Below are 27,781 nucleotides of genomic sequence, written 5' to 3'. Positions count from 1 at the left end.
CCCCACTCTCAGTCCTTACACTTCCAAGGTACTGGCACTAAGCTCTCACAGGCAAAAAACCCTCACATTTCTCTTTTTCTTTTTTTTTCTTTTTTTTTTCTGGTGAAAGAACCACTTCCAATTCAGAAGGTGAGGCTTTATTCATAGGCTTTATTCATTGGGTTCAGAGGGTTTTAAAGCTCATCTCATTGCATCCCCTGCCACGGGCAGGGACACCTTCCCCTAGATCAGCTTGCTCCAAGCCCTGTCCAGCCTGGCTTTGCTGGGTATTGCTGCTTCCAGACTTTTCCAACAGACTCAACAGAAATTGATAGATAATTGTTGACAGGGAGGGAGGCACAGTCTCATTGGGAAGCATCTCTTGCCTTGAGCTCTCCTCCTGCACAAGCTGTATGTAAGCAAAGCTTTATCTGAACAAAGCATAAAAGCTTTCTGTGGACTGAGGGCATTATTTCAGATTATCTGGCGTTTACAAGAGCAGTTTATAGAGTTATTTAACCAAACTAAGAACTCTACAGCCTTCAGTGAGACGTGGTGCTAAGAGACCTTGGCAGGTTCCTCAGAGGTATTTTGGACAGGGTTAGGCTGGGCTGTGAATCAGAGGAACCTGCCAAGGAGAAAGTGAGTTTGAAACCTGCCCACGTACAGCCAAGTCCCACTTTGTTTGTCCTAATTCAGACTGGCTGTGGGATTTTTCTCCTCTGCTGGAAAGGTGTAATAAAAGCAGAGGGAGTGTGTGCATGCAGAGAGGGAATCAGCTGCCCAAAAAGCAGTGTGGATAAATAAAAGAGTGTGGCTCACAAATGCAGGCGGCACCGTGCTGATCTAACTCAGCTCCTTCAAACAGGGGGCTGCCATCAGTGCCTCACTAATCCTGCAAAAGTGCAGCCAATTTCCTGAGCAGTGCCTGATTTCCCTGTCACACTCCTGTGCACATCCCAGGCACGGCCAGCCAGGCAAACAGAAGTGCTGGGGCACAGCCAGGACCCTGTGATCCTCTTTCCTGTCCTTGTCTCACCGCCCTCTGTGTCAAGGAGAGATGCTGCATTTCACAGAATGGTTTGTGTTGGAAAGGAACCTCCAAGTTCACCTCATTCCACCCCCTGCCATGGCCAGGGGCACCTTCCACTATCCCAGGTTGTTCCAGCCTGGCTTTGGACACTTCCAGGGATGGGGCAGCCAAAGCTTCTCTGGGCAAACCTCTGCCAGGGCCTCACCCCGATCTGAGTAAAGAACCCCTTTCTAACATCTAATCGAAATCTCTCCTCAGCAGCCAAGCTGAGAGGGTGTCCCAAGGTTCACACAGCCTTTCCTGACTTCCTGAGGAGGATGCTGATGTCTCTGTCCCCATCTGAGCACGAGCTCCGAGCTCAGCTGGTTCAGGGCTTGTGCAGTGAGCAATCCATCAATTGTGCTGATCTGATTGTTTCTGCCAGGAGCCACAACAGCAAGAGAGAGCCAAAAGGTCTAATTCTGTCTGACAGGGTACATCATTGATACTTCAGCCTGCCTCTCACGTTGGAACAAAATTAAAGTGGCCAAAGCATGCGGGTGACTTGACACAATGAGGTCAAGTTGCAGTAATAGGGCTCAAATCCCTGATTTTTTAAAAGGGCCACAGTGAGCCAGCCTTAACACATTCACAGGTTAATGGCCAAGCTTTGGACAGTAATCTGGTGTGTAGGTGCTCTCTTTAGTCTCCCTGATGGTATCTGAACCTCTGGCTCCATCCAGCAATCCTTCCACCTCCAGCTGCTCACAGAGCAGTGTCCCTGCTGAGCACCCCATCCCTGCTGAGCACCCCACCCCTGCTGAGCATCCTATTCCCACTGAGCACCCCATTCCCACTGAGCACCCCATTCCCTGCTGAGCACCCCATTCCCACCCAGCAGAATCAAGGAATATCCTGAGCTGGAGGGGACCCACAAGGATTACCGAGTCCAGTTCTTAGCCCTGCACAGACACCCCAGATCCCACCCTGGGCATCCCTGGAGCAGTGTCCAAACTCTCCTGGAGCTCTGGCAGCCTCGGGGCTGTGCCCATTCCCTGGGCAGTGCCCAGCACCCTCTGGGGGAAGAACCTTTCCCAAAATCCAACCTAAACCTCCCCTGACCCAGCTCCAGCCCTTCCCTGGCTCCTGTCCCTGTCCCAGAGAGCAGAGATCAGAGCTGCAGCCCCTGATGAACTCCAACCTCCTCCAGGCTGAGCATCCCATCCCATGGATCCCATCCCATGGATCCCATCCCATGGATCCCAATTCCATGGATCCCAATTCCATGGATCCCATCCCATGGATCTCATCCCATGGATTCCATCTCATGGATCCCATCCCATGGATCCCAATTCCATGGATCCCATCCCATGGATCCCATCCCATGGATCCCATCCCATGGATCCCAATTCCATGGATCCCATCCCAACCCACCCCATCCCAAATCCCATTCCTCACCTGGTGGAGGATGCTGGCTCCGTGGTTTGTCTCTGGATCCGGGTGCGCCTCATGATGTGATCCCTCATGGACATCTGCACCTCTGCAGGGATGTCTGGGGACGTGTGGCTGATCTTCACAGCTGCCTCCAGGAAGCTGATGGCCCCCGTGTCCTTGAGCTTGTCTGCCATGCTGTCCTTGTCTCCTGCCTCGCTGTGCAGCACGGCCAGCTGGGAGGAAAGGGCTTTGTTCCTCCAGGGAACCCAGCACAGCTTCCAAAAGAGAAACACAGACACTGCCACCAGAGCCAGGCCACACACTACAACTATCACTGCCAGGAGGCTGATGGAGAGCTCTGGGGGAGAGAAGGATGGCGACAGGGAGGGGTGGGAAAGAAGAAAAGAAGAGACAGATGGTGAGAAGATCATAAGTAAAAGGAAGAAATGGTCCCAACTGACTTAAATCACAACTAATGGAGAGCTCTTGGCATATTCTTCAAGGCAGAGCCAAGCCCGAGTGAGCATCCCTGAAAGGCTGGAGGCACACCTGGGGGGAAAATGGGTGTCTCCATATGGGCAGAGCTGTGAAGTTTTACACCCTGATGCTTAAACTGCCTATAAAATACCATCCTTGGTTTGCTCTGGGCATCTGCAAACTGCTGAGTCTGAAATCTAGAAGATCTGTACAATTCCAAGATAGGAACAAGTTCGGGTGCTGTACCACAGAAAATGCCTTTGTGCTTCGTGTCACAGCTGCTCAGGCACAGCAGTGAAACAAATCCATCTACCAGGGTCCTGGAAGTGGATTGTTATTGTACTATCAGCACCCACATCTTGTCCAGATGTGCCCACAGGGAATAAAAAGTAAATACCAACACCAAGGGAAAAATAATCACAAGCTGCTGATGCAGAGGAACCAAATATAGAAGGAGTTTGTAGAGACAGTGCTCCACAGTCTTCCTCCCTCTGAACAGCACAGGAGCTGCGTGTGTGCTCTGAATGCTCTGAGACACTTTTACCTCATGTGTGGTGTATTTCAGTCTTTTTCTGGAGAGGAAAGAGCCTCCATACGTGTGGCTGATGAATCAGGAAAAGTGGAATATATATATGTGTGTGTATATAAATACATATATATATATATATATATATATATGTACATCATCTGGCTGTGAAATGATTCACAGCACTGCACAAAGAGAAAACTTTGGCTATTTTTGCTTCCCTTCCTCCAGTGTATTAATTCCCAGATTCCCATCCAGACCAAAACTCTGAGAGCTCAGGGTTCCAAGGAACACCAGGCCCTGATGGAGGCAGGTTTTGTTCTGGAGGCAAGTCTGCAGTGTCAGGAATGGACAATTCCATCATGGATTGCTCTGAGCTCATGGACAATTCCTTCATTTCCTGCTGTGTTATTTGTAGTCCCCAGTAAAGCCACACTCCTTAAATTACCCAAGTGCAAGTCAGGACAGAAAGACAAACAAAAAAAACACCAAACCCCCAAAGTTTATATGGAACAAGCATTGCCTCTTACCCACCCTATTTATGTCTATTCTTGGACCAGAAATGTTTTGTGTGAATTTGAATTCTCTACCTGAGCCCCAAGGAATGGGGAGGGTGCCCTGAGATTTCTGAGCTGTGGATCTCCCCTCTGTGCTGCATCACAGCTGCTCTAAATGTGATTCCTGGTGTGCTTTACCTTCAACAGGAGCCACAAAACACCTTCTGTTCCCTCTGATCATATAGTTTAGTTTTGTAAAGCTGTAATAAGACATTTAATCATAAAATAATTGGATACTTTGGCTTGGAAGGAACCTTGACAATAATTTCATTCCACCTTCCACTCGACCAGGTTGCTCAGACTCCCCCATCTAACCTTGCCTTGATTTAAATGCTGAGAAAAATGTGTGAAATATGAGAAAAAACTAGGTTTTTAATCTTGAATATATAGCTGGATTTAAAAATTATGAAAAAACCCCCACAATCACAACAAAACAACAAACCCCCCACCCACCATTGGTAAACCAGGGCAGCAAAGTGCTCAGGAGCACTTTTGCATCATCAGATTGTGCTCTGGTCTCCCTGGGAATGCAGCAGCCACTGCAAAGTTGGGATTCTCACACAAGCTGCTGTAAGTGAAATCTCCAGGCAGCATCAGACACAAAATGTGACATCCACACCCCAACAAGCCAGCCTGGGAAGCCATCTGCTGTTCTGGTATCCCGGAGGATTTTGTTTTTCCACCAAATTACTGAGCCCAGAAAATCCAGCAGGAGCCCCAGGCAAAGCTCCCTGGCTGCCTGTGGGGTTTTGACTCGAAGGGAAGGGCTGGAAGGGATGGGATGAGAAGGATAAACATCACCCAGAGGTTTTTGCAACTTCTCTTTTCCTTCCCAGCCTCCTGTACAGGCCATTTATTTTCTGTTGTAGCTCCGAGGTGGAAACACAGATCGCTGCTGGGGTGAATAAACAGGTCCCATCTCACTCAATAATAAATAAGGTTGTACCAGCCAGCAGCAGAGCTTCCTCAGAGATTTACCTAAATGTATTTTCACCCAAGCCAAGAGCACAGAGGTTCCACTTCCCCATCCTTTGAGTTAAATCTTGGAATCGTGCCCAGGAAACTCAGTGTCAAACATTCATAAGAAAGCTCAAGAACCTGGACTTTTGCTAATGTGTCTGTGTTGGTACAAAGGAAATCATTGCAATGCAGAATCTCTCACTGCTGGGAATTGCTGCGTGACAGAGAAGATCTTTAAAATATATTTCCACCCATTCCAAGGAGTTTTATAGGCTGCATGTCTCTGCCAGCACACCAGGCTCATTTATGGAAACCATCAGAAATAATCAATTATCCTTTCAGAAAACCTGTTGCCAGGTTGAGAAAGATCCTGGTTCCTGTCACTCCTTGCAGGGCTGGCATTCATAATGTGCCTGACAGGATTCACAGATACTTTCATGCATGACCTCCTACTCCTTCCTCTGACAGCTGACACAAAGCACGAGTGGAAGGGATCAGGATTTTACAGACAGTTTTTAGGCATCTGCCTGCTTAAACTATTGGGCTGTTTGAAGATGACATTGAATTCTCCAAGACTTTTTCGTGACTTATGAAACTTAAATATCAATTAGACAGAGTCGACCTTCATTGATGTAATGAGCTTTCTCTTATGAATTAGAAAATACCAGTTACTTTCTATAAAATACCTGATATTGAAAATGTTATGCTTTAAATGTCTTTTAACTTACAAGAAACTGTAAAAACAAGATAATTCCTCACCTATCAGAAAATGCCCCTGCCCAGAGGCTGCTTTGGTATTCCTGGTGAAGGTAAGGCCAGGACACCTCAGCCCAGGGGAAGAATGAGCTCCTTGGTTGATATTATCCCTCTTTTTTTCAAGGTTTGAATGCAAGGTGTGGAGAAGAGAGGGAAAAGAGGGATGTGCCTGCATCCAGCAGCGAGGAAGGGTTTGAATCTGAAGGCAGATTGAAGAATCCTGCCTAAAGCAGGAACAGCTCAGATCCCAACTGCTCACAAGGGAGAGTCACATCACCATTCTGAGCAACGTCCCACAGGGAAAAACCACAAGAACTATGTTTTTATCCTGTTGCCCTCTTAGAAATTGGCAGTAATTTGCCATTTTGTTATCAATAAGGGCTGTGGTACCAGTGCAGAGCAGCTCCAGCCATTCCTCACCCCGGCCCCATTGAACTCAGTGCTGCTCCCTCATCCTCCCACAGGAGACCCGGGGGAAACTGGAAAATAGCTCTTGTTACAACTTGTAATTGAAAAGATAAAGCTGAAAAGAAGGAGGTTGCAAACACAAATTAACATGGCTGTTTTCCAGCCCGGCTCCCCCGGGAACGAGCGCTGCTTCCCTGAGGAATTTAAGGCTGGGAAACGCTTTTGTCACTGCAGGGCAGCAGCGACAGAGCTCCCTCCTGAGCGACAAGGAACAGGGGTGGACATGGACACTGACAGGATCCAGCCCTGCAAGTGCTCAAAGCCAGGCCAAGACCTCCAGCAACCTGGTCTAGTGGAGGAGTCCCTCCCCACGGCAGGGATTGGGGACCAGATCATCTTTAAGGTTCATTCCAACCCCTCAGCATTCCTTGATTTGGTGATTCTATGGTTTAGCTGATATATTTAGGAATAGCCATTGAGCTTATATATTTATTGTATACTTATTTTATAGCCCACTTGTTACCAAAACACCACAGAAAAGACCTGAAGCTGACAGTGATGGGAACATACAGAACACAAACAAGACTGGATTCTCTCAATGTCACCCCAAACTGCCACACCAAAAAGCTCAAAACTGCAGCATTTCCAAGGTCACTGTTTCCTACTGCCTTTAAATCAAGGACAAACGGCCCAGGGCAGGACAGAGAAATTGTGGTTTGCAGTTTAAAACTGTAAAGCTAAAAGCAAACTGAGGAAGGGCCAAACATTCCTCGGTTAGTCCAGCCCATCCCACCACAGTGTCCATCACTCACAGAGCAGCTCCTCAGCACAATCCCCCTTTTTTTTTCATCCTGGATGGGAGCTAATGAAGAGATGTGGTCCAAATGCCTTTCAGCTTGATGTCCCTGCTGACTTCCTAATGCCTAAACTGAGTTACCAAAGGGGATAATTAGCAAAGTCCAACCCAAAAGCCATTAATAATATGACAAAGTCATGATTAGAGCAGTCTATTAACTGCAAGACAATAGTGGTCTAATTGTGGCAACATTGACTTTTACTGCTGTGAAGTAGCTTTGCACTGTCATTAAAGAGATTCATGGATAACTCCGAGTTTAATGTGCAGAGTTATATTTAATATCCCGAAGATGTAATTTAGCTTTCCTTCCACCCACTCCCCACAGAGAAAACACAACATGTTTGATGGCTCTCTCAGCTCTCCAGCAGCCATTAATCATTCCAGCTACCTGTTGCATTGAAACAAAGTTGGAGTGGCATGAGTGGAAGTTTGAGAGGCTGGAAATTCTCAGTGAGGAGAAGTGTGGGACCAGGACCTGGCTGTGCCCTTCCCTCTGTCAGTAAAATTAATCCACAAACACCAGAGGTTTTTGTCCAAAAGGGAGACAGAGGAGTCCTTTTGCTTTATTGAATAAAGGGAGAGGCTCTGGGATCTCTCAGATTTTTGGAGGATGCAGCCTCATTTTTATCCCAATTTCCCAGTCACATTTCCCTCTCTCTTTCCCCATTGGCTGAGGTATTTGAGAGGCACAGACTTCCCAGAACACCTGATACCTGAGATTCCCCTCTAATGTACAACCCTCCCTTTTAATTTTTAATTCTAATAGAATTTGTAGTTTTTCCCCATTGCTTCTTTCATTTTTCAATATCCAGTTTCATTTATCAGCAAATATACAGTTTGTTTGTAAAGGCAAATATCTTTTTTATTTCATTCATCAATCAGTGGAATCCTTCCCATTGTTTCTTTTATCTCTCAGTGCTGGTTTTATCTACCAGCAGACCCACAGCTTGTTTGTAAAGACAAGTCCATCGTTCCTCTCACCCCCTTGTCCCCTGAGAGGGCACAGACATTTCCTCAGGCCCTGGAGCCCCTCACCAAGGCAGTGGGGACACTCTGACCTCACTTCTGCCACTTCTGCCAGACACAGCCACCAGCCTGACCCTGCCAAGAGCCCAGCTCATCTTCCCTGGGAGAGGATTTTCCTTCTAAGCTGTCTGGTGGTTCCTGGAAAATCTGGGAGAGCTTGGGCTGCTTTGGACCCTGCTGGGGCCCCTTCAGCTGTAAAAGCAGCTCTGGCTGTTCTGAGCTGCAGCCTGGAGCAGAGAACATCCTCCCACAGCCAAGGGCAGCTCAGGAGGTGGCAGAGCCCCGAGCAGGGGTGATGGTGATCAGTGATGTGATCAATGATGTGATCAGTGAGGGTGATCAGTGATGTGATCAGTGATGGTGATCAGTGATCAATGATCAGTGATGGTGATCAGTGATGTGATCAATGATGGTGATCAATGATGATGGTCAGTGATCAGTGATGGTGATCAGTGATGGTGATCAATGATGGTGATCAATGATGATGGTCAGTGATCAGTGATGGTAATCAGTGATCAGTGATGGTGATCAGTGATGGTGATCAATGACGGTGATCACCCCACTCATGCTGCCTGGGTCACAGCCTCCCCAGTGCCACACACCCAGCATCACCCACCCCACCCCAGCAGATACTCCCAGGCCCCTCTGTCCGTTTTCTGCCACGTTCTTCTCCTGCAGGAGTGTTTGTGAGGATAGATTGTTTGTTTGTGAGGATATATTGTTTGTCTGTGAGGATAGATTGTTTGTTTGTGAGGATACATTGTTTGTTTGTGAGGATACATTGTTTGTTTGTGAGGATAGATTGTTGTGTTTCTTGGCACTCAGGTGATGGATTACTACAAGAGGAGGAGGAGGGCAGGCAGCTCTGGGGCCACCACAGACCACAGGCACCCACCAAGGGCTGATCTCATTTTCTGTCGCTTGAGGAGCAGCAGCAATGTGAGCCTGATGAGCTGAGGGCTGGAAATTGGGCAGGGGAGCTGTGCTGGTGAGGGCAGGGGGAGCACAGGGCAGCAGCTGCAGAGGAGGAAGGCTTCCATTAAAGCCCAGCCTCGGAGATGTTTATTTAGCAAAGCTGCTCAGCTTTGGAGCAAGGAACAGGGACTGGATGGAACAGAAATCAAATATTAGAACCCCACGGCAGCATCCAGCAGCACCACAGAGACAAGAAGGAATGTCCCCTTTGGGGACACAGCACGGAGCAAACCCTGAGGGGCACCAGGGAGGGCAGCAGAGCCCTTGGAAAGGAAGCTGGGCTGGTTTATAAATCCTGGGATGCTGTGCTGGGTGAGAGGTGAGCTGCAGTGCAGCACTGTGCAGTCCCAGCCAGCTCCTCGTCCCTGCCCAAGCCTGCCATGGCCTTGGGAATGGCAGCAGGGCAAATGGCACAGATCAGACTGTCCCTGTCACCCCCCTGCCCCTGCAGCAGCAGGCTCTGTGCTTCCAGAGCCCACAGGCTGTGGGCTGGGGGCTGCAAAGGGCACGCCAGTGACAGGGAAGCTCTGCAAGCTCATCTCTGCTTGTCCCTCATTGCTGGGGCAGTGCCCGGTGGGCCATCCCCTGCTGATGGCTTTGTTGCCACATTTCAGGCCCCCTCGCTGCCATCTGGCTGCCATTGGAAACTTCATCAAGTTCTTGATTTGCTGATGGTGCTCTCCAGGCAGGCAGGAGCTAAAGGAATAAGCCTTGAAATATTCCTGAGCTAGACGAGTCATTAGGAGCTGTCACTTCAAAGTCTGGCTGCCGTCAATTCGCTTTTCACAGGCAGCCGGGCAGGGGCTGCTGCTCAAACAGCCCAGAGCTGAGTCCTGGCAGGGGGAAATGTTCCATCAGCTTCTCAGCTCCTGTGCAAGGGCCAGGTCAGGACACAATTCTGGGTGGGGCAGCGCTCCTGATGCCCCTCAGACGTTATCTCATGGTGTGGGAGGTGGGAAGGGCTGCAGAGCATCCCCCACACCCGACCCCATCGATCACCCAGGGTCCAAGGGGCCGCTTTTGAGCCCATCACAGGGTTCTAAAAAGGGCTCTGAAAGGGTTCCCCTGTCCAGGGAGTGATCCCAGCACCGGGATCGTGTCAGCTGTGGACACCGTGCTCAGAGCAGCCAGAGCTCAGCTCTGCCCAGGCTCCCTGGGGACACAGGGACACAGGGACACAGGACACAGGGACACAAAGAAACAGGGACACACACAGGGACACGGGAACACAGGACACAGGGAGACAGGGAGACAGGGACACAGGACACAGGGACACTGGGACACTGGGACACAGGGACACAGGGACACAGAGATACAGGGACACAGGGACACAGGGACACAGAGATACAGGGACACAGGGACACAGGGACACAGGGACACAAAGAAACAGGGACACACACAGGGACACGGGAACACAGGACACAGGGAGACAGGGAGACAGGGACACAGGACACAGGGACACAGGACACAGAGACACAGGATACAGGGACACAGGGACACAGGGACACAGGAACACAGGAGACAGGGACACAGGAGACAGGGAGACAGGACACAGGGAGACAGGAGACAGGGAGACAGGGACACAGGAGACAGGGACACGTTGACACGGGGACACAGGGAGACAGGGACACAGGGACACAGGGACACAGAGACACAGAGACACAGGGACACAGGGACACAGGGACACAGGGACCATCGCCCTGCCAAGGGCAGTGCTGCACCCCGAGAGTTTGGGGACAGGGAAATGGAGTCACAGAGGTACCCAGAGCCACGGCCCATCCAGAAAGAAACAGAACCATAGAATTATAGAATATCCTGAGCTGGGAGGGAACCATGGGCATCGTCCAGCCCAGCTCCTGTCCCTCCACAGACACCCCCAAATCCCACCCTGGCCATCCCTGGAGCTCTGTCCAAACTCTCCTGGAGCTCTGGCAGCCTCGGGGCTGTGCCCATTCCCTGGGCAGTGCCCAGCACCCTCTGGGGGAAGAACCTTTCCCAAAATCCAACCTAAACCTCCCCTGACCCAGCTCCAGCCCTTCCCTGGCTCCTGTCCCTGCTCATAAACCAGGGGTTTTTTTATCTCTTGGTAATGAAAGAAAAAACCACTGATTGTTCCTCTCAGCTGGCCAGGGCTGAGCAATGGTATGAAATATCCAGGGAGACCCTGAACCCCTCCCCACTCCATGCACACTCCCAGCACCACAGGACAGGCTTCTCCAGGTGAGGACAGCCAGTCCCAGCTGCTCTGGACATGCCCAAGCCTTGTTTTTGTTATTCCATACCAACCACAAGTAATTCCACAGAAGACAGCACAGGCCATGTGAATTGAAAACGAGTTCTCACAGTTTGTTGAGCACTTTCACACTCAGCTCAGTGGCAAAGGCCCCTCTCACAGCAGAGGGGTGGGAATGCCCAGGAGGGAGGTCTGAGAGGAGACATTCAGAGAATTGTGGAATCGTGGAATGGTTTGGGTTGGAAGGGACTTTAAAGCTCATCTCCTTCCACCCCCTGCCACGGGCAGGGACACCTTCCACTGTCCCAGGTTGCTCCAAGCCCCATCCAGCCACAGAGTCTCCCTGGAAGCTAAAATGAGATTTTTCCTGTTCCTGTGCTTCCCCAGTCCTTGGGCACTGAGTTCTGCATTATCAGCTCCCACCAGCTTCCTCCTGGCAGCACAAACTCCCCAGGAACCCCGACAGAGCCTCCTCATCTCCTGCACACACTCAGCCATGAAATGGATCCTGGGAAAGTCAGGACAGGAATGCTCCAACTGGCTGTGCCAAAGTTTCAGTTAGACAGCAGAAAACTTCTTAAAAATTAATTTGCTGCTACCACAGGGTTCCTGCCATGCAAGAGCTTATCAGAATGCAAACTATAAGCTTCAAAGGGGAGGATGAATCAGAAGCTATTTTGAGAGTAATTATATAAGACTATAAAACTCAAACCATCTCATTATTGCACGTTGAGGATGGAGACAACCCTTCATATGGAGACCTCACAGGGATCCAGGGCTTCCAGTGGCTGATGCATGGCCCAAGAGCAAACAGCAACCTCATCCCTGCCAGCCAGGCAGAACTTGCTTCACTGAGCATTTCCAGGGCTTTCCTCTCCATTCCCTGCATTTCCTGTGGGGATGTGGTTCTGTGGCTGGGAAATGAACTGGAACAGGAGACATGGAAAACTTCACCCCAAGTGTTGCTCCTTTAACTGTTGCACAATTTAGAATCACAGAAAGTCCTGAGCTGGAAGGGACCCACAAGAATCATCCAGTCAAACCCCTGGCCATGCACAGACACCCCCAAATCCCACCCTGGGCATCCCTGGAGCAGTGTCCAAACTCTCCTGGAGCTCTGGGGCTGTGCCCATTCCCTGGGGAGCCTGGGCAGTGCCCAGCACCCTCTGGGGGTGGGCAAATCCCACCAAAATTCCCCAAATCCAGCAAAATCCAATTTCCCAAACTCCCCTGACCCAGCTCCAGCTGGTCCCTTGGGTGCTGTCAGTGGTCACAGAGATTTCTCTGAGAATTTGCTGTCCTGGATAGCAGCTCTCAGCTCGTTAGTGCAAATACTTGCAAATTCCTCAGTTTTATAAACTCTAAGTTATAATTAAGGAGAAAATGCTTAAACCACAAACCTGCACATGGAATAAAATCTTATTCCAACATCCCCAGCCACAGCCCCGAGGCTTTCCCATGTCGTGCTGGAGCCTGCAGCACCTCAGGGCTGTGAGAAGATGAATCCCTGGGACAGCCCTGAGCTGTCACCTGCACTGAGCCCTGCCTGCAAGGAGCAAAGAGAGTTGTTTTTATCCTTGCCTACATATCCAGGCTGCAGCTGGAGCTGCTGCTGAGGCAGCACAGGGGTGTGGGTGATGCCAGTGCTGTCCCCATCCCCTCTGCACCTGGCTGGGGATTGTCACTCCTCCTGGTCCGACAGGGCTGATTAAATGAGTGCATTAAATAGAGAAAAGACACTGTCAAACCCTTTGCCACATAGGGTTCTTCAGTTCATGGTTTGGTCCTTCTTTCACTCAGGGAACAAGGAAATGCTCTCAGGCACGGGAGTGGGAGCTGCTCCAGGCCCCAGGGGAGTTCAAAAAACCAGAGGGAAATCTGAACAGAGTAATTGGGAGGGACACACTGAAGGTGATTTTCAAGTGTAGAATCAACTGCGAGGCACTTCACATTCCTAAGTGAATATGCAACAAAAAAAAAAATGAAAAAAAAATCAGCACTTACAAATCAGAGAATCACTGAGGTTGGAAAATGCCCCTAAGATCATCGAGTCCAACCAAATGGAAGTGCAGAATACACCAAAGAAAGGGATGTGAGCTAAGATGAGAGCTTGGTGGCCTGGAGCTTGTGCTTTTCCACTGAAATAGAATGGAGAAAGAGTTAATTGCCCAAAAAGAAGGCAAAAATCCTGAACAGCTGACAGCACTGCGTGGCTCTCCAGGCAGGAGGAGCCTCCAGCACAGCAGCCAGAGCAGAGCTCTGAGACCCCACAGGAGCTGCATCTCTGCAGGGCTGCAGCACCAAATCTGAGCATCCAGCATGCCACATTCCCTCCTCTCCCCAGCTGAGGACGAGACCTCTGCTCTCCCTCCCCAAATCCCACTGGTGCTGTGGCTCCACACGGTGCTGAGACACATCAGGGACAAGAACTGACCCCCAGTAAAGTGGCTGGGCTGGAGGAGACCCATCACAGGCTCCTGAAGACAAAAAAATGTTGGTTTCCAGCCATTTTTGACCAATTTGGGCTTTCCCTCCAGGCTGAAGATTTGTCACTGAAACTTCTGCTAGCGTGTGCAACCCAAAGGGGAACTTTGTGCTGTCAGAAACGCAGCATTTCTGTTATCAAAAGTGACAAAAAAAAGAGAGAAAAAAAAACTTTTTCAAGCCGAAGGAAACATTCCCTGGTGATTTATGTCACTTTGTGACTTAATCAGCTGCTCTCTAGAGCATTATAAATGTGATAGGAAGAGTTGTCATTGCTTTCTGCCTAACTGATGACAAGCTAATGAACTATTATAAGCCACAGTGAATGCAATTATGGCACAAGGCTGTGTGTTAATCCCATGACATTTTATCACAATATGCTGTAGCAACATCTGTAAACAACGCAGTGGTGCTGAACACACACAGTGGCCAGGGCTGGGGTTAAATCCCTGCTGAGCATCCTCATCCCCCGGGCTGTGACCCTGCACAGACAGGACCTGAGCTGAGCCCTGTGTGCCAGGGGAAGCCTCTTAGCCAGAGCTGGAGCTGAGCAGAGAGGAAACCACGGACACCCAGCCACTGCTGGGATGCAGAAATCCAATTGTGTTTCAGGGTGCAAAGCAAACGGAACAAGTGAAAGCTTTTCATTCTCTCTCCGGCTCCCTTGAGCAACCAAAGACCCTGGAACTTGAAATTTCCTTTCAAAAACTTGATCGAAGCCGTGTGTGCTGTGAGACACCAGCCAGGCTGGGCTCGGCAGTGCCCAGGCTCTCCACCCTGGAGCTGCCACCTCGCTGCCCCTCACTTCCTACAGCGGGATCCAGTTCTGGAGATTCCAGTTCCCTGCGTTTCCCCTCTCAGACTCCATTTTGGCTCAAAACCCCACTGAAACCAGGCTGCCTTGGGGAAGTCTCAGGGTAAAGCTTGGCAGGGAGCAGAGCTGGGGTCTCTCCCCATCCCAGTGCTGGAAGTCTCCCAGCCTGGGATAGTCTGGGGACCCCGAAAACCTCAGCCAGGGTGGGCAGAAGACCCCAAGCATGGGACAAGGCAGCCCTGAGAAGCTTCCCAGAGGATTTCCTGAGTTCCCTCTGCCCAGGACACAGAGTCCCTCCAGCACCAGGGGCTCCTTGAGCTCCTGAGATGTTCTGGATGAGTTTATTGCCTGGACCTGTCCCACGGGAAGCCCAAAATTGGAGGTGCAGGATTCTTCCAGAACTGCCCTGGTGCTGCAGGGGCCGGGTGATACGTTTGGGTGAGACCCAAAACAGCCACACAAACCCACATCAGTCCCTCTGTGCCTCTCCACTTGTCACATTCATAACACGAGGGGCAGAGCAGCCCTGGCAGATCCAGAGCTGGGCTCAGATGGAGCAGCCAGGAAGGACTCACCTGCCTGGAGCCCCCTGCACTGAAATGCAGAGGTTTGGAACAGAACATTTCTTTGTTCAAGCTGCCCTGAGTGAGGAGGGAACTTCCTCCCCATGGTTCTGCTCCTGCCATCAGCTGCTGCTGCTGCTGCTTCCATTAGCTGGGAGCAAAGACAGGATCTTTAACCCCTCCAATGTGCAGCAGTGGAGTGTGCAGTCTGGGCTGCCTGATCCTACACATTGATTAAATGGATTCTGAGATGCCCTTTTCCAGCAGCTCCTACCACTCCGTACCCTGCAGCTCCCCATTCTTTCAGCATGAGCGTTTTGACCAGAGCCCAGATTCAGAGCTGGGATCAAAGAACTCGGAGTCGACGCTCACCAGCATCCAGGAGCTGCATCTGGAGAGAGAAACTGAGGAGGTGGCACCTCGCACTGTGCCACACAACTGTATTCATTTCTTTGCAGCAGCTACAAACGCACAGAAAATCAGATCATTACAACACCAGGGGCTAGAATTCCTGGGCAGTTATAACTCCAGACAGTCCAGGGCCATGTGCCTTAAGGATGGTTTGGAGAGGGCTGGTGTGCAGGGAGCTCCTGGCGTGCTGCCTTCAGGCTCCTCTGCACAGTTTGCTGTGATGTTGTCAAACATGAACCTGCTACAGCACAACAAACTGAACTAAACACAGAGACACCCTCAGCCAGCAGCTGCGAGCAGGGCTCCCCGCAGGAGAACTTTCTTTTTTTCCCCTAGGCAGGGAAAATGTACAGTTAATAGACAATCACTCCAAAAATCCCCTCACTGACCCTCCAGGATGCCATTTTGCAAGGTACAAATATAATTAAAGACAATACACGGCAGAGGGACTTAATTGCATCTCTCCCCAAGAACTGGCAGTGTGATTGCTCTGTCAAGGAGTAGCTGGATGGAAACACACACAGACAAGATCCCTGATTATCCAACATTCAGATGGGAAGGGGAAATATGGATTGTCATCTTTGAAAGAGAAACAGCAAATATTAAAGGTAGAAAAAGCTGCCTAACCAAGATGAGATGGAAACCTGGGGTCCTGAGAAAGAATATTTGATTGTACCTGTAAATGTGAGCAGTGAGAAGAAACAGTTATGAAAATCAAGGGTAGCTGAGGCTACGGTTAAATAAAACAATTGGATCAGGCACGAGCCCCCGTTGTGGGTCTGGTTTATCCCTGCACAGTGAACACACGCATGGGAGACGGGAGCACAGGGCGAGTGCAGCAACTCCAGCACAGCCACAAACACCTGCAAAGGCAGGAACACCAACCACCCTCCCGGAGCATCACCTGCACAGGCAGGAACACCAACCACCCTCCTGGAGCATCACCTGCACAGGCAGGAACACCAACCACCCTCCCGGAGCATCACCTGCAAAGGCAGGAACACCAACCACCCTCCCGGAGCATCCCACAGAACCGTGGGGAGCCGGGGCCGGGCTGTGCCCTGGTTTGAACCAGCTCAGAGCACACGCCGGGTCTCAGCGCAACACCGGGAGAGCGCTGAGAGCGGGGAAAATGTTTCAACAGCAAAGGCATTTTGCTGAAGCAAAATTATTAAAATATGCTTCGTATTATGAAAAGAAAAAGCGAAGAATTATTGAAGTAACTTCAGAAATGTGGGCTTACCAGAGCGGCGGCAGCTCCTCAGCGCGGTCCCTGCTCGAGCATCAATTAGCGGCGGCAGCGATCCCGCTGCTGTTTCTATGGAGTTGGGGATGCTGGTCCCTGACTATGCATGAGGCTACTGCAGCTGCATCCGAACAGGCTCCCGGCTCCTCACGGAGCTACAAACACCGAGCTACAAACACGAGCAGCCTCCCTGCTCTGCCTCGGGAATGAACCAAGCAGCAGCAATTAGGCGGCTGCAAAGCTGCGCCTATGCAGAGAGGTGCTCGCACACTCCTCTCAGCTCCAGAGGGGCTTTTATTTACCAGGACCGTCACAGAGCACAGCCACAGGCAGCTGGAGAGCCACACATCCGCACACCATGCACGAGCACAGACACATGGCTGTAGACAGGCGATTTAATCCGTTTTTCCCTCGATTTGCTCAACCTTATTTCAATACAGTTTTACAAAGCTTCCTCTGGCAGCAAGGTTTGAACCTGATACCTCCAGGATTCGAGCCTGCTTTAGTGGGGCTAAAGAGCAAATCTGCTGCACGTAGCTCTGGCAGGCTCTTTCCTGGGAGGAAAGGCAAGATCCATTTTGCAAGTGCATTACTCTGTGATAAAAAAGATATTTGCCCCAAGGAGCTGCTCCTCACATGCCAGGCCTCTGGAAACTCAAGCTTCAGTGATTAATATTAGCTTTGCCTGCGTGGCTTGGAGCATGTTTACTGTTATATTGACTTAAAATACACTCGAATGGCAATTCAGAAAAGTCTGTTATTACGCCTGGTGAGTAAATTCAAGACATGCCCATATTTCACAGGTAGTGGTTGAAAGCATCCCATAACCATGAATGGAGGTGTCATCAGTTCTCCCATTAGTCAAGCTAATCTATCAGGGGATATTTTCCCCAGAAAATACTCCAGAAGCAATTTCTCAATAAAAAAATGATCTTTCAGCACCAAAGTTCCTGCGATGAAAAATCCTTTACTGCCCAGAAATTCCCCCCTTTTTCTGCCCGCAGCAAGAACACTTCTGTGCTTGGTTTAACATTTTAATAGTCTTTGCCAAGTGCCAGGAGGGTGTTCAGCGCTGTACAAGCTGTACTGCCTGCACCGGGACCTTCAAAAAGAGCAGTTCACACAAGGGGCAAGGCAGTAAATGTGCTCTGAGTTATTGGGGGCTGGAGCACGGCAGAGCTGGCCCCGTGTGCTGGGAGCAGGGATTATCAGAAGGGTTTTCTGTGTCCTCCCTCCCCAGCTGTCCTGTTCCCTCCTCTCCCTCCAGCTCTCTCCTCCTGCAGCAGGAAAGCACGGGAGAGTTTTGCTGGGGTGGGTCAGGGTTTGAGGAGGGTCCTCACCCTGCTGAGATGAACAGGGGACATCCTGCAGCCCCTCTGCACATCACCCACTGCCTCCTGCCCTGCTTCCACGGGGCAGCCAAGCCTCGGACAAATGGATCACTAAGGCATGAAAAAAAAACTCAGGTTGTTTAAAGAGAGTCCCAGCACAGAAGTGCTGAAGGTAGAAATCAGACCCAGAGGTTTTCTCCTGGATGTGCTCTGATCCCAGGATAAATTCCTTCCTGTACCCAGGCACCATCCTTTAAATCAACATCACGACACAACGGCTCCAGACACAGAATTATGGAATCCCAGCCTGGTTGGGGTGGGAAGGAGTTTGAAGATGATCCAGTTCCACCCCTGTCATGGCAGGGACACCTTCCACTGTCCCAGGGTGCACCAAGCCCTGTCCAGCCTGGCCTGGGACACTTCCAGGGATCCAGGGGCAGCCACAGCTGCTCTGGGATGTGCCAGGGCCTGCCCACCCTCATAGGGAAGAATTCCTCCCAATATCCCATCAAAACCTACTCTCTTCAGTAGCACTCAGCCCCGCAGGATCATTCCCTTTCTCCTGGGAAGGGCTGGCAGCCCCTGTCCCCAGCCAGGCTCCGTGAGCCCACAGGAGCAGGACCCAGCCCGGGGAGCTCTGGGGAGCCACAGGAGCACAGAACCTCCTGAGCTGGCAGGGACCCCCCAGCACCACTCTGAGCACCCTGCTCCCCAAAAACCCCCGAGCCTGCTGCAGCTCCACTGCCATGGGCAGAGGGGACGGGAAGAGGGGACAGATCACTGTCCCCACGGTGCTCTGGGCTCCTGACTGCCAAGGACTTTGTCCTTCAGTACAGCTGCACCACAAACCCTCCCAGCTACAGCCACGAGCCCTCACCGCCCCTCCAGGGCACAGAAGGGACGAGTCCATCCCCTGTGGGGCCATCACCTGCGGTGAATGCTGTCCCCACAGCACAGGCAGTGTCACTGCCCACAGCACGGTGACACTGCCAGCATCCCTGCACGGCAGCTGAGGCCTGGCAGGGAAGAGAGCGATCAGATGGAGGGAGCTCCGGGGGAGAGAGGAGACAGGCACAACAAAGGATGCTGCAGCAGCTCCATCCCCAGCCAGGAGATCAGTTCTATTCCTGGCACCACCACGGGCCCAACTGCAGGGAGAGCTCCCCCTGACAGCCCCACTGATGCAGCAGCACCAAAACCTTCCCCAGCCAAACTCCTCATTTTTGTGACGGGTTTGGCTGCGGGCAGCAGCCTGCAATCCTCCTTTGTTGGGTGTACTCGAGAGAAACGCTGCAGCTCGGCTGCTCTGAGAGGAGCAGATTCAGCTCTTACATAACCAGGGAGTAGAGGTGCATCCACTCCATCCACAGCAGCCCCTTCACCCACTCAGTCCACAATTGTTTAAAAAGAATTGAATCACCACACAAAAACTTACTCTTACATAAACTATTTAGTAGTGTTTTTATATTCACGGGTTTTTTCCACTCTTGGATGCAGTTCAAGGCTGGTGATACCTGGCTCCACACATTCCCTGAGGATGCTGCTCCTCATCCATGCATGAAACAGCAGAAAAGACCAAACTGTCCCTGTGCTGAGCTGTGCAGGAGCTGCCTGGCTCCAGCTTTGGCAGAGCTTCCTTCAACCCGAGCTTCAGCAGGACACTCCACAAGCCAAGCTGATCCAGCCAGGAGCTAATAGATTTATCCAGGAGGCAACAAACTGCCCGAGAAGCTGGAGACTCCACATGAAGATGACAAATAAGACCAGTTTGACTCCAGCAAATTTGGCATTTGGCTGCTGGGGCTGTGCTGCCCGCACGGGGACACTCCAGCAGGAGCCAGGGCTCCTCTGCCCTGCTCCTGACACAGCTCCTGCCTGCTGCCATCTGCTCACCTTCACACAGCCCCACCTTCCTCTGCCTGCCTTCCTGAGGACGGGCTGGCAGCCCAGAGCAAATCTGCTCAACGTGAGATTCAGGGGAAAATGGACAAAGCATCAGTGCAGATAATTAGATAAACATCCAGACCCTGATGGGGAAGGCATCGTTCCTCTCTAACTGTATTAGTTAACACTTGATGCAAACAGATTTTTCCCCCTTGCTGGAGCAGCTTTGCAGCCAGTAACTGAGAAATATTTGTACATGTCAGGCCCAAACTGTGTCCTCAGTGCTGTCTAGACACAGAAATGGGCCCAGCCATGCAGAGCAGAGACAACAGCCCTGGCTGCTCGTGCAGCCAGCCCAGCCCAGCACAGCCCAGGGCCCTGGGGCTGGCACTCACCCACAGCTCAGAGCACACAGACATTGTGCTAAAGGCAGCTGAGGATGGTGTGATCCCTCCTGAACAGCAGGTCCTGGACGGGCTGCACAAACAAATGCAGATCTGTCATGTCAGGGTGGACAGAACAAGAGCAGCGCAGAGTATTTCTGCTGCAGAGTCAGGAAAATGTTAATTTTGGTGCAAGGTAAAGAATTCCAAATCGATGCAATAAGTTTGCAGGCTGTTTGCTCTATTTGCAATAGAGAGAACTGCTGCATGGGATGTGATGTGTGAGGACACAACCAGGTGCAGTAAGAGGCCTCCAGAATAGGCAGGTATAAAACAAACTCATTTTAGGAAGAGACTGAAGTTACAGGTGAAGTGGGAAGTGAAAGGAAGGGGTTTGCCTGCAGGTATCAGCACAGCACTGCAAACCCAGGGCTGGCAGAATCCTGGTGCCCTGTGCCCTGGGCTGCATCCCAGCATGAGATCCTGGCAGAGAGGGGCAGGGGAAAGGGAGGGAAGGTGACACAGAAAGCCTTGGGCAGGGATTGATGGGCAGCTGTGCTGCACAGGAGCTGTGCACAGTGTGCTCAGCAGAGGAGGAAAGTTTGTGAAAACTCATGCTGTAAAAAACGCTGTGAAATCCATTGGATTTATGGATCATTGCCCACAGGAACCTTAGAAGAAGCTCTCTATGAAAATGTTGGAATACACAAACAACTTTCAGCAGGTTACTAATAATTCTAAAAGCTGTGAGATTTGGGGTTTTGCTCCTCAGCACACGGGCCTGGGGTTCCAGCTGCCCCTGCCAATGTCTTCTGATGGGGCAGCAGGAATCTCTCTGGAGGGAGCAGCTGTGAGAACAGGTTTAAGGAAAATTCCCCACTTTGCAACACAGAGCTGCCCCTTTGCTGCTGGAGCAGAATTCCTGCTCCTGACTCATCCCTCACACACCAAAGTCCCTCCCTGCCTCTACAACCTGACCAGGAACAACTCAGGCAATTCTTAGGGAAGCAGAGCACACACATGAAAGGACATCAAGATCCCTTAGTGATGAACAGAAATCCATGCAATCCGTGGGACTCCCTCCACTTCTCCAGCTGGGACAGCACCGATCAGTTCCTGCCATCCCAGTGCCTTAAGTAAAGTGGCTCTTTAGTGCTTTTTGTTGGTTTGGTTTTGTTTCATACAGGACAGGAGTCTGTGTTTCTGAAAAAGGAACTTTCACAGGAACTTTATCTCATGAAGCAGCCCAGAACATCCTGGCTGTGCCCCCTGCAGCCGTCCCATTCCACATCAACAGGTGAGCCAGAACTTCACCGTGGAACATGTGGAAAGGGAAGGAACCCTCCCAGAGGGGTGCCAGGACCCAGCCCTGGGTCTCACACGGGGCTCCCAAACATTTTCCTGCCCCTGTAGGGGATGGGTGTCCCTCCTGCCTTCCACAAGCACCCTCCAGCAGTCGGGAGCAGGGGCCGTACCTGGCTCGGAGATAATGAGGCTCTGGTCAGAAGGCAGCAGGAGGAATTCCCTGCAGGTGTCCAGGTCCAAGCTGGGCAGGATTTTCTTCTGGCACAGCTCGCTGAGGATGCTGATGGCCCTGCGACAGCGGCCGTCCTCCCTGGGACCGCTCATCGCCCTCTCCGCATCCTCCGCTCCCTCTGCTCTCTAGGAAACTCAGCCCAGGGGGAGAGCGAGGGCTTGGGGCTCATGCCGGGAGCAGCTTCACTGCAGCTCCGTGCTCGGGGCTGGCAGCACCGGGCGGGACCCGCGGAGCTGCCCCGGGGCCGGAGCTCGCAGCCCCCGGCGCTCCCGCATCGCCTCTGAGCTCACGGCTCTGCTCCCTGCCAAGGCTGCACACACGAAGAACCTCCTACCAAACTCACTTCGTGCCCTCCACACCAGAGACGTGTTAAAGCTGCAGCCCAGAGAATTCCTTTTAACCCTTTCGCTGCCGCCCTCTCTCCGGGTGAGGAGTTTCGCGTCCCAACCCTGGATTTTGCAAATAACCTGGCTGAGGTTTTGCAAACCCTGGCTGAGGACAGCACATCAGCAGAGAGGAGGAACCGGAGTGCTCCCACAAACACTGCACAAACTACTTACAACTGCCAAAGGCAGCAGAAGAAAAGCTGCAGTTTTTATTGATTTGTTTGTGCTGGTCCTAACGCACCAGGCTGCAGATGGCAATAGAAATTGAGAACGCCATTCTAGTTCATAATTAGATTTTTTTTTCCTTTTACTTTCTGCAGTATTTTTTTTTTTTATTCCTGTTGCAGTTTAGCAGGCAGGTCATGCCACGCGACAGAGCAGATATTTGACAGGCAATTGTGGAGCAGGCAATTAAAATTATGCACAGCAGGATGACTCCTCGCAGCTTGTACAAACCTAATGAGCGTTGTGGAGAGCCGGGGCTGGGGCTGCACAGGTCCCTGGGCACCGCAGGGTGAGCTCACATCGTGTTTGTTTTGTGTTCCCTGTTAATGACCTGCGGGAGCGCTGGGAGCTGGCACAGCACGAGGATCCCGGCGGTGACACCAGCGCAGAAGCCGCTCCACAGCCCATCCTCAGGCTGGAGAATTCCCCCAGCTCTTGGGCTGCTGTCACACACAGGGCTCGGGGGGCACCTGAGGAGCACAAAGGTATTGCCCAACATCCCTGGTGGCCTTTTGGCCACCCCAATCCCTCCTTGGCCAGACCAAGGTGTTTTTGGACGTGTCACCACCACGTCCCTGCTGTCCCCACGTGGCACCTGTGCCTGGCAGAGCGCCCGCCAAGCTCTGCTCCTCCCAAAAACTTCTGTTGCCAGGACAACGTGAGTGAAACCTTTTATTAACGCGGTAACTGGTCACAAAAAGAGGGTTTTAATTAGCCATTAGGCACCCCCCTGCCTGGCCAGTGCTCCTGAGCTGCTGCTGCAAACAGGCTGAGGCAGAGCTGCACACCGAGAGCTGCTCCTGAAGGTGTTTGTCACCTGTCACCTGTCACCTGTCACCTCCAAACCAACACCCCCTGAGGTCTGTGTTCACTGGGGAGAGATTCACACACGGGGAGTTAAAGCAGTAACTTACCAGAGATGCAGCTCAGGTAAAGTTTGCATTACATTTAATGGAATTTAAACTCCCTAAACCCACCCACCCATTTATTTTTTAAGGAACTCGAGGCTCAAATTATGCCTCAAACCTGAGATTTGGCCCCATATAACATCTACTTGGCTGGGGAGGGAACAGCTCCTCTTTTCTGCTCCTCCTTTTATTTGTGGCATTTGTGTCCCAGAGTCCCCAAACCAAAGGATTTGTACCCAAGGGGATGCAATGAGCTCCAGGCATCACGTCATGTCTCCAACACAGCAACAGTTTCTGCCTGAAACACAACAAGTGGCACCAAGAGAGGAGCTCCTGGAACGTATCAGTCAAGTCTTGCATTTGAAATTTGAATTTATCTTAAAGAGATTTCAACAGACAAAAAAAACCACCCCAGCTAAACTCTTTGAAAAAGGTTAATGCCCAATTGAGAGCTTGTAACACAGAAATCAATAATAAAATTCAATTATTTGGGGGGAAAAAAGGCTAATTTTATTACAAGGGTAATACCAAGAACTTTTACTTTTAAATTTAAAGTCACCTTGGGCCAAATATTCACCTTGATTTACATATCAGAGGGTTCCAGGCTCGCTGCATACCAATAACAGAAAATCCTGCATCCATACTCTCAACAAGTATTCCTTCAGAAAAAAAAAAAACAGAATTTTTTTACACCTTGTACCGTTGAATTTATGTCATACACACTCTTTATTTTCCAACACAGAAGGCTGGAAAAGAGCCAAGTGGAGCTGAAAACCCAAACACTGCTTTTCCCAATTCTCCTTTCCCACATCCACACACACACAGAGCAGTTGAGACACAGATTTTTCCCTCTCATGTCCTGGTGAGGAGCTCCCACTTTGGCCCACGGAGCAGAGAATTCAGATCCCATCCCCGGACCCTCCTGGGCTGCCAGAGCTCCCTTTTCCAGCTGCCTCTGACTGAGCTGGCACCTGGAGGCCAAGCTGCTCCCTGAGCTGTGTTTCCACCTCCCAGCATGAGGAGAGACAATTCCCCAGAGCCCAGGGACCTGGCAGAGCTGCTGGGCTCGGGGCTCTTGTCTCATCCACATCCACCCTGGCATTTTGGGCTTCCTGTGCCTGGCACGGCTTTTCCCTGCAGCTGCGTGCCCTTGGCACCCAGGGAAGTGTGGATCCCTGACAGGGCAGCGTTTATCTCCTCCCTGCTCCTGCCCTGTGGCTGCTGTGACACTTGGAGAGGCAGAGCCACAGTTAAACACAGCAGCAGCTACCCCAGAAGGGCTGGGAGTGCAGGAGACTTCGGGGGAAAGCAGCTCAACAAACTCAACAAAAAAATGAATTACAGGCAACACAGCGGCTCTTGAATTAGCTCTGAAACAATCCCTGCGGACAGGAGCACAAAATGAATGAAAACTGCAAGGAAAGAAGGAAAACTGCAAGGAAAGAAGGGAAACTGCAGCTTGTGGCAGCTCGAGGCTGCTCAGTGAGCAAGGCAGGGAGTGGGAAAATTCCTAAAATGTGAGAGGGACAAAAGAGGATCATTTTCCCTGCAGTAAAGCAGAAGCCAAGCACCAGAGACAGCATTGCACAAACGCCTGAGGAACGGGGAGGTTTCATAGCACGCTGCAATTGGATTGATGAGGGTGGTGGTGTGCTCCAGACATATCCATTGGAGGGGATTTATTTCAGGGCTGGGGGGAGATGTCCCTGCCCATAGCAGGGGATGAGGGGGATGAGCTCTAAGATCCCTTCCAAACCATTCCATGATTCCATGCTACTAAGTTGGAATCACAGATATATTTGTCCAGCTGAGACAGAACATGCTGTTCATTTAATCCGTATTAGGCTCTATTTGAAGCTGATATTTTTATTTCTTAATAATAATCAAGTCTGGAGAGGGAGCAGCAGCATTTATTCGTGCCAGCTCTATCTAATAGCATGGCATTGTTTACTTTCCCGGTTAATATAATAATTGGAAACAGCTCACAAAGGATCCAGAGCTCCTTGCCAGGAAAAATGACGTGGATCTGGATCCTTTGGCAACAGCACCGAGTCATCTGTGGATAAACACCACGTGCATTGCTGAGCCCCCTGCACACACTTCTCCAGGGTGGCTCTAGGTGTGTGAACAGCGAGAAATCCAAAATCTTCACCTCACTCTTGCCTGCACAGAGCAGGGATGTGCCCCTCACCTGCACAGAGGAAGAGAGCACCTTATCCTATGGAGCTAGAATTGGTTAAAGTCCAATATAATTCGTTTAAAAACCAATTACTTGGTGCTAAGTATCAAATCTGCTGCACAGAGCAACAGCAGAAATATAAAGGAGATGCTGGTTCCCTCCTCGTGTGGTCTGGGTCTCTCCTGGCTGTTTGTTCCCTGTGGAAATTTGGGGTTTGGGAGGAGTTATTTGATTATAGACAATCCACTCCTTGGATATCAAGGAAGGAAGGAAGGAAGGAAGGAAGGAAGGAAGGAAGGAAGGAAGGAAGGAAGGAAGGAAGGAATTATCATGCTGAATTTGTAGCCTAAAATGAAAATCCCTGGGCTGTGCCATGAGCACACTCTGAGATGAGGAGTTTAGAGATAAATAACACATTTCCCTCCTGGGCACAGCCTGGGAGGAAACTGCTCAGCCCAAAGGCCACAGTGGCAGGGGGTGGCAGTCCCTGCTGCCAGCTCCTGTCCTGCAGTGCCAGAGAGGCATTCTGTGCAGGGCTGGCTTCGTGTGACTCAGGGCAAGGAAATGTGGCTCTGTGTCCTGAAAAGCTCTTTCCAAGAGGCATCTTGGAATATGCTGTGCTGCACACAAAGCTGGAGCCAGAGCCAGGGGCTTTGGAGCTGTGTGCATCCAGGCAGGAAGAGTTCCAGAGGCAGGACTGCCACCAAAAGCTCTTTCCTGGTGCTGAGACTTCTGAAATACATTTTATTGACCTGAGATCTTTGCATATCCTCAAGGTGAAGAGTCAGAGCCTGACTTGGCAGGGCTGGAAGCTCCAAAAAGCCATTTCTGCTCCAGCAGCATCAGATGGCTGCTGAGATCAGCTGAGCTGGGCTCAGGGGGTGAGGATGAGCTGTGCTCAAAGCCACTGTCCAGAGAGCTCAGGGAGCTCTGACCTTCCACAGCTGCCTTTAACAGGAGCCACAACCTCAATAAAATGAATGAGGAGAGAGCAGGGCAGGATGAGACACCTGCCCAAGGACCAGGGGAGGGCTGGAGCTGGGTCAGGGGAGTTTAGGTTGGATTTTGGGAAAGGTTCTTCCCCCAGAGGGTGCTGGGCACTGCCCAGGCTCCCCAGGGAATGGGCACAGCCCTGAGGCTGCCAGAGCTCCAGGAGAGTTTGGACAGAGCTCCAGGTATGCCCAGGGTGGGATTTGGGGGTGTCTGTGCAGGGCAGGGGCTGCACTGGATGGTCCTGGTGGATCCTTCCAGCTCAGGGTGTTCCATCATTCCATGATTTGGCATCCTGGTGCCACCCAGGACTGTCAGCTTGGCAAGATGAGCTTATTTAAGACATAAATTTCAGGAAGATTATGGCAGCAAATCCCTGGAATGAGCATTAGGCTGGGATTAGACCCAGTTGAGTTCCTCACCCTGACTCAGTTAATCCTGCTCCCCCAGGTCAGAGTGGCTCTTGTTGGTCCAGGGCTGTCAGAAAGCTCGAGCTGGCCTTTGCCTAAATGTTAATGCTCAATATTAACACATCCTTCCTCTGAGAGCAGATGAGAAACTGCTGCTTTTAGGGTCTCATTTCAGCCTTCTGTGCCATGGCCACCTCTATCAGTATCACTGCATAATTTATTTTTAAAGACTGCACTTTCTTTGAAGGCCAATAAAGTGTCAGAACCCAGAAGAGAGATTAAAATTTGTCCTTGGTTATAAAGTGCTACAGATTCCTGGCAAGTTTTTGCTCTCAATCCTCCTCAGCCCCTGCAGCTCAGGGAAGCAGGAGGAGCCCTGTGACATTTAATCCCAGCAGGCTCCAGGTGCCATTCAGGGTTTCCAGAGCACGACAAGGCTTTGGCCATTGATCCCCAGCCCCAGCAGCCACGAAATGAGGGATCTTTAGACTTGAAACATCCCCAGTGCACACAGCATACGGCTTCATCTCAGCACCATTTCCACCAGGAAAGAGGAGGGGGTTGGATAAAAGGCCCTGGATAAATTCCATGTGTCTGCACTGCCAGAGATTGAACACATCCATCTGCAGCCACCTTCCAGCAACACCTGGCAGGGAGGGCAGGGGGTCCCAAGCCCCAACATTTCTTGGAATTAACCCAGGCTTTAAACCACGAGTTTTTTCATGGAAACCAAAAAGTAAAGCAGAATATCCTTAATCTCAACCCCCTGGAAGAACCACTCTAAGCTGCTGTCTGCAGTGGGAAATAAGGAGTTATAAGCTGGGCTTTTTT

At 51.0% G+C, this 27,781-nt stretch overlaps 1 protein-coding gene across 1 annotated transcript in view; it reads right to left on the bottom strand.

Annotated features, from left to right (window-relative positions):
* The window catches only part of SYT6 (synaptotagmin 6), a 38,264-nt gene extending 16,071 nt beyond the window's left edge, over window positions 1-22,193 (bottom strand). The window contains exons 1-2 of the mRNA XM_014872637.2: window positions 21,791-22,193; window positions 2,450-2,783 (exon numbers count right to left, since the gene is read on the bottom strand). Of these exons, the coding sequence (XP_014728123.1) occupies window positions 2,450-2,783; window positions 21,791-21,944 (488 nt within the window). The 5' untranslated portion in view covers window positions 21,945-22,193. The remainder of the gene's footprint in view (window positions 1-2,449; window positions 2,784-21,790) is intronic.
* Window positions 22,194-27,781: the final 5,588 nt, after the last annotated feature.

The sequence above is a fragment of the Sturnus vulgaris genome, chromosome 29 (assembly GCF_052056855.1).
Source record: "Sturnus vulgaris isolate bStuVul1 chromosome 29, bStuVul1.hap1, whole genome shotgun sequence".
Classification (NCBI taxonomy): Eukaryota; Metazoa; Chordata; class Aves; order Passeriformes; family Sturnidae; genus Sturnus; species Sturnus vulgaris.
The sequence above is the reverse complement of the archived record's forward strand: the minus strand, read 5'-3'. Positions and strand labels throughout refer to the sequence as shown.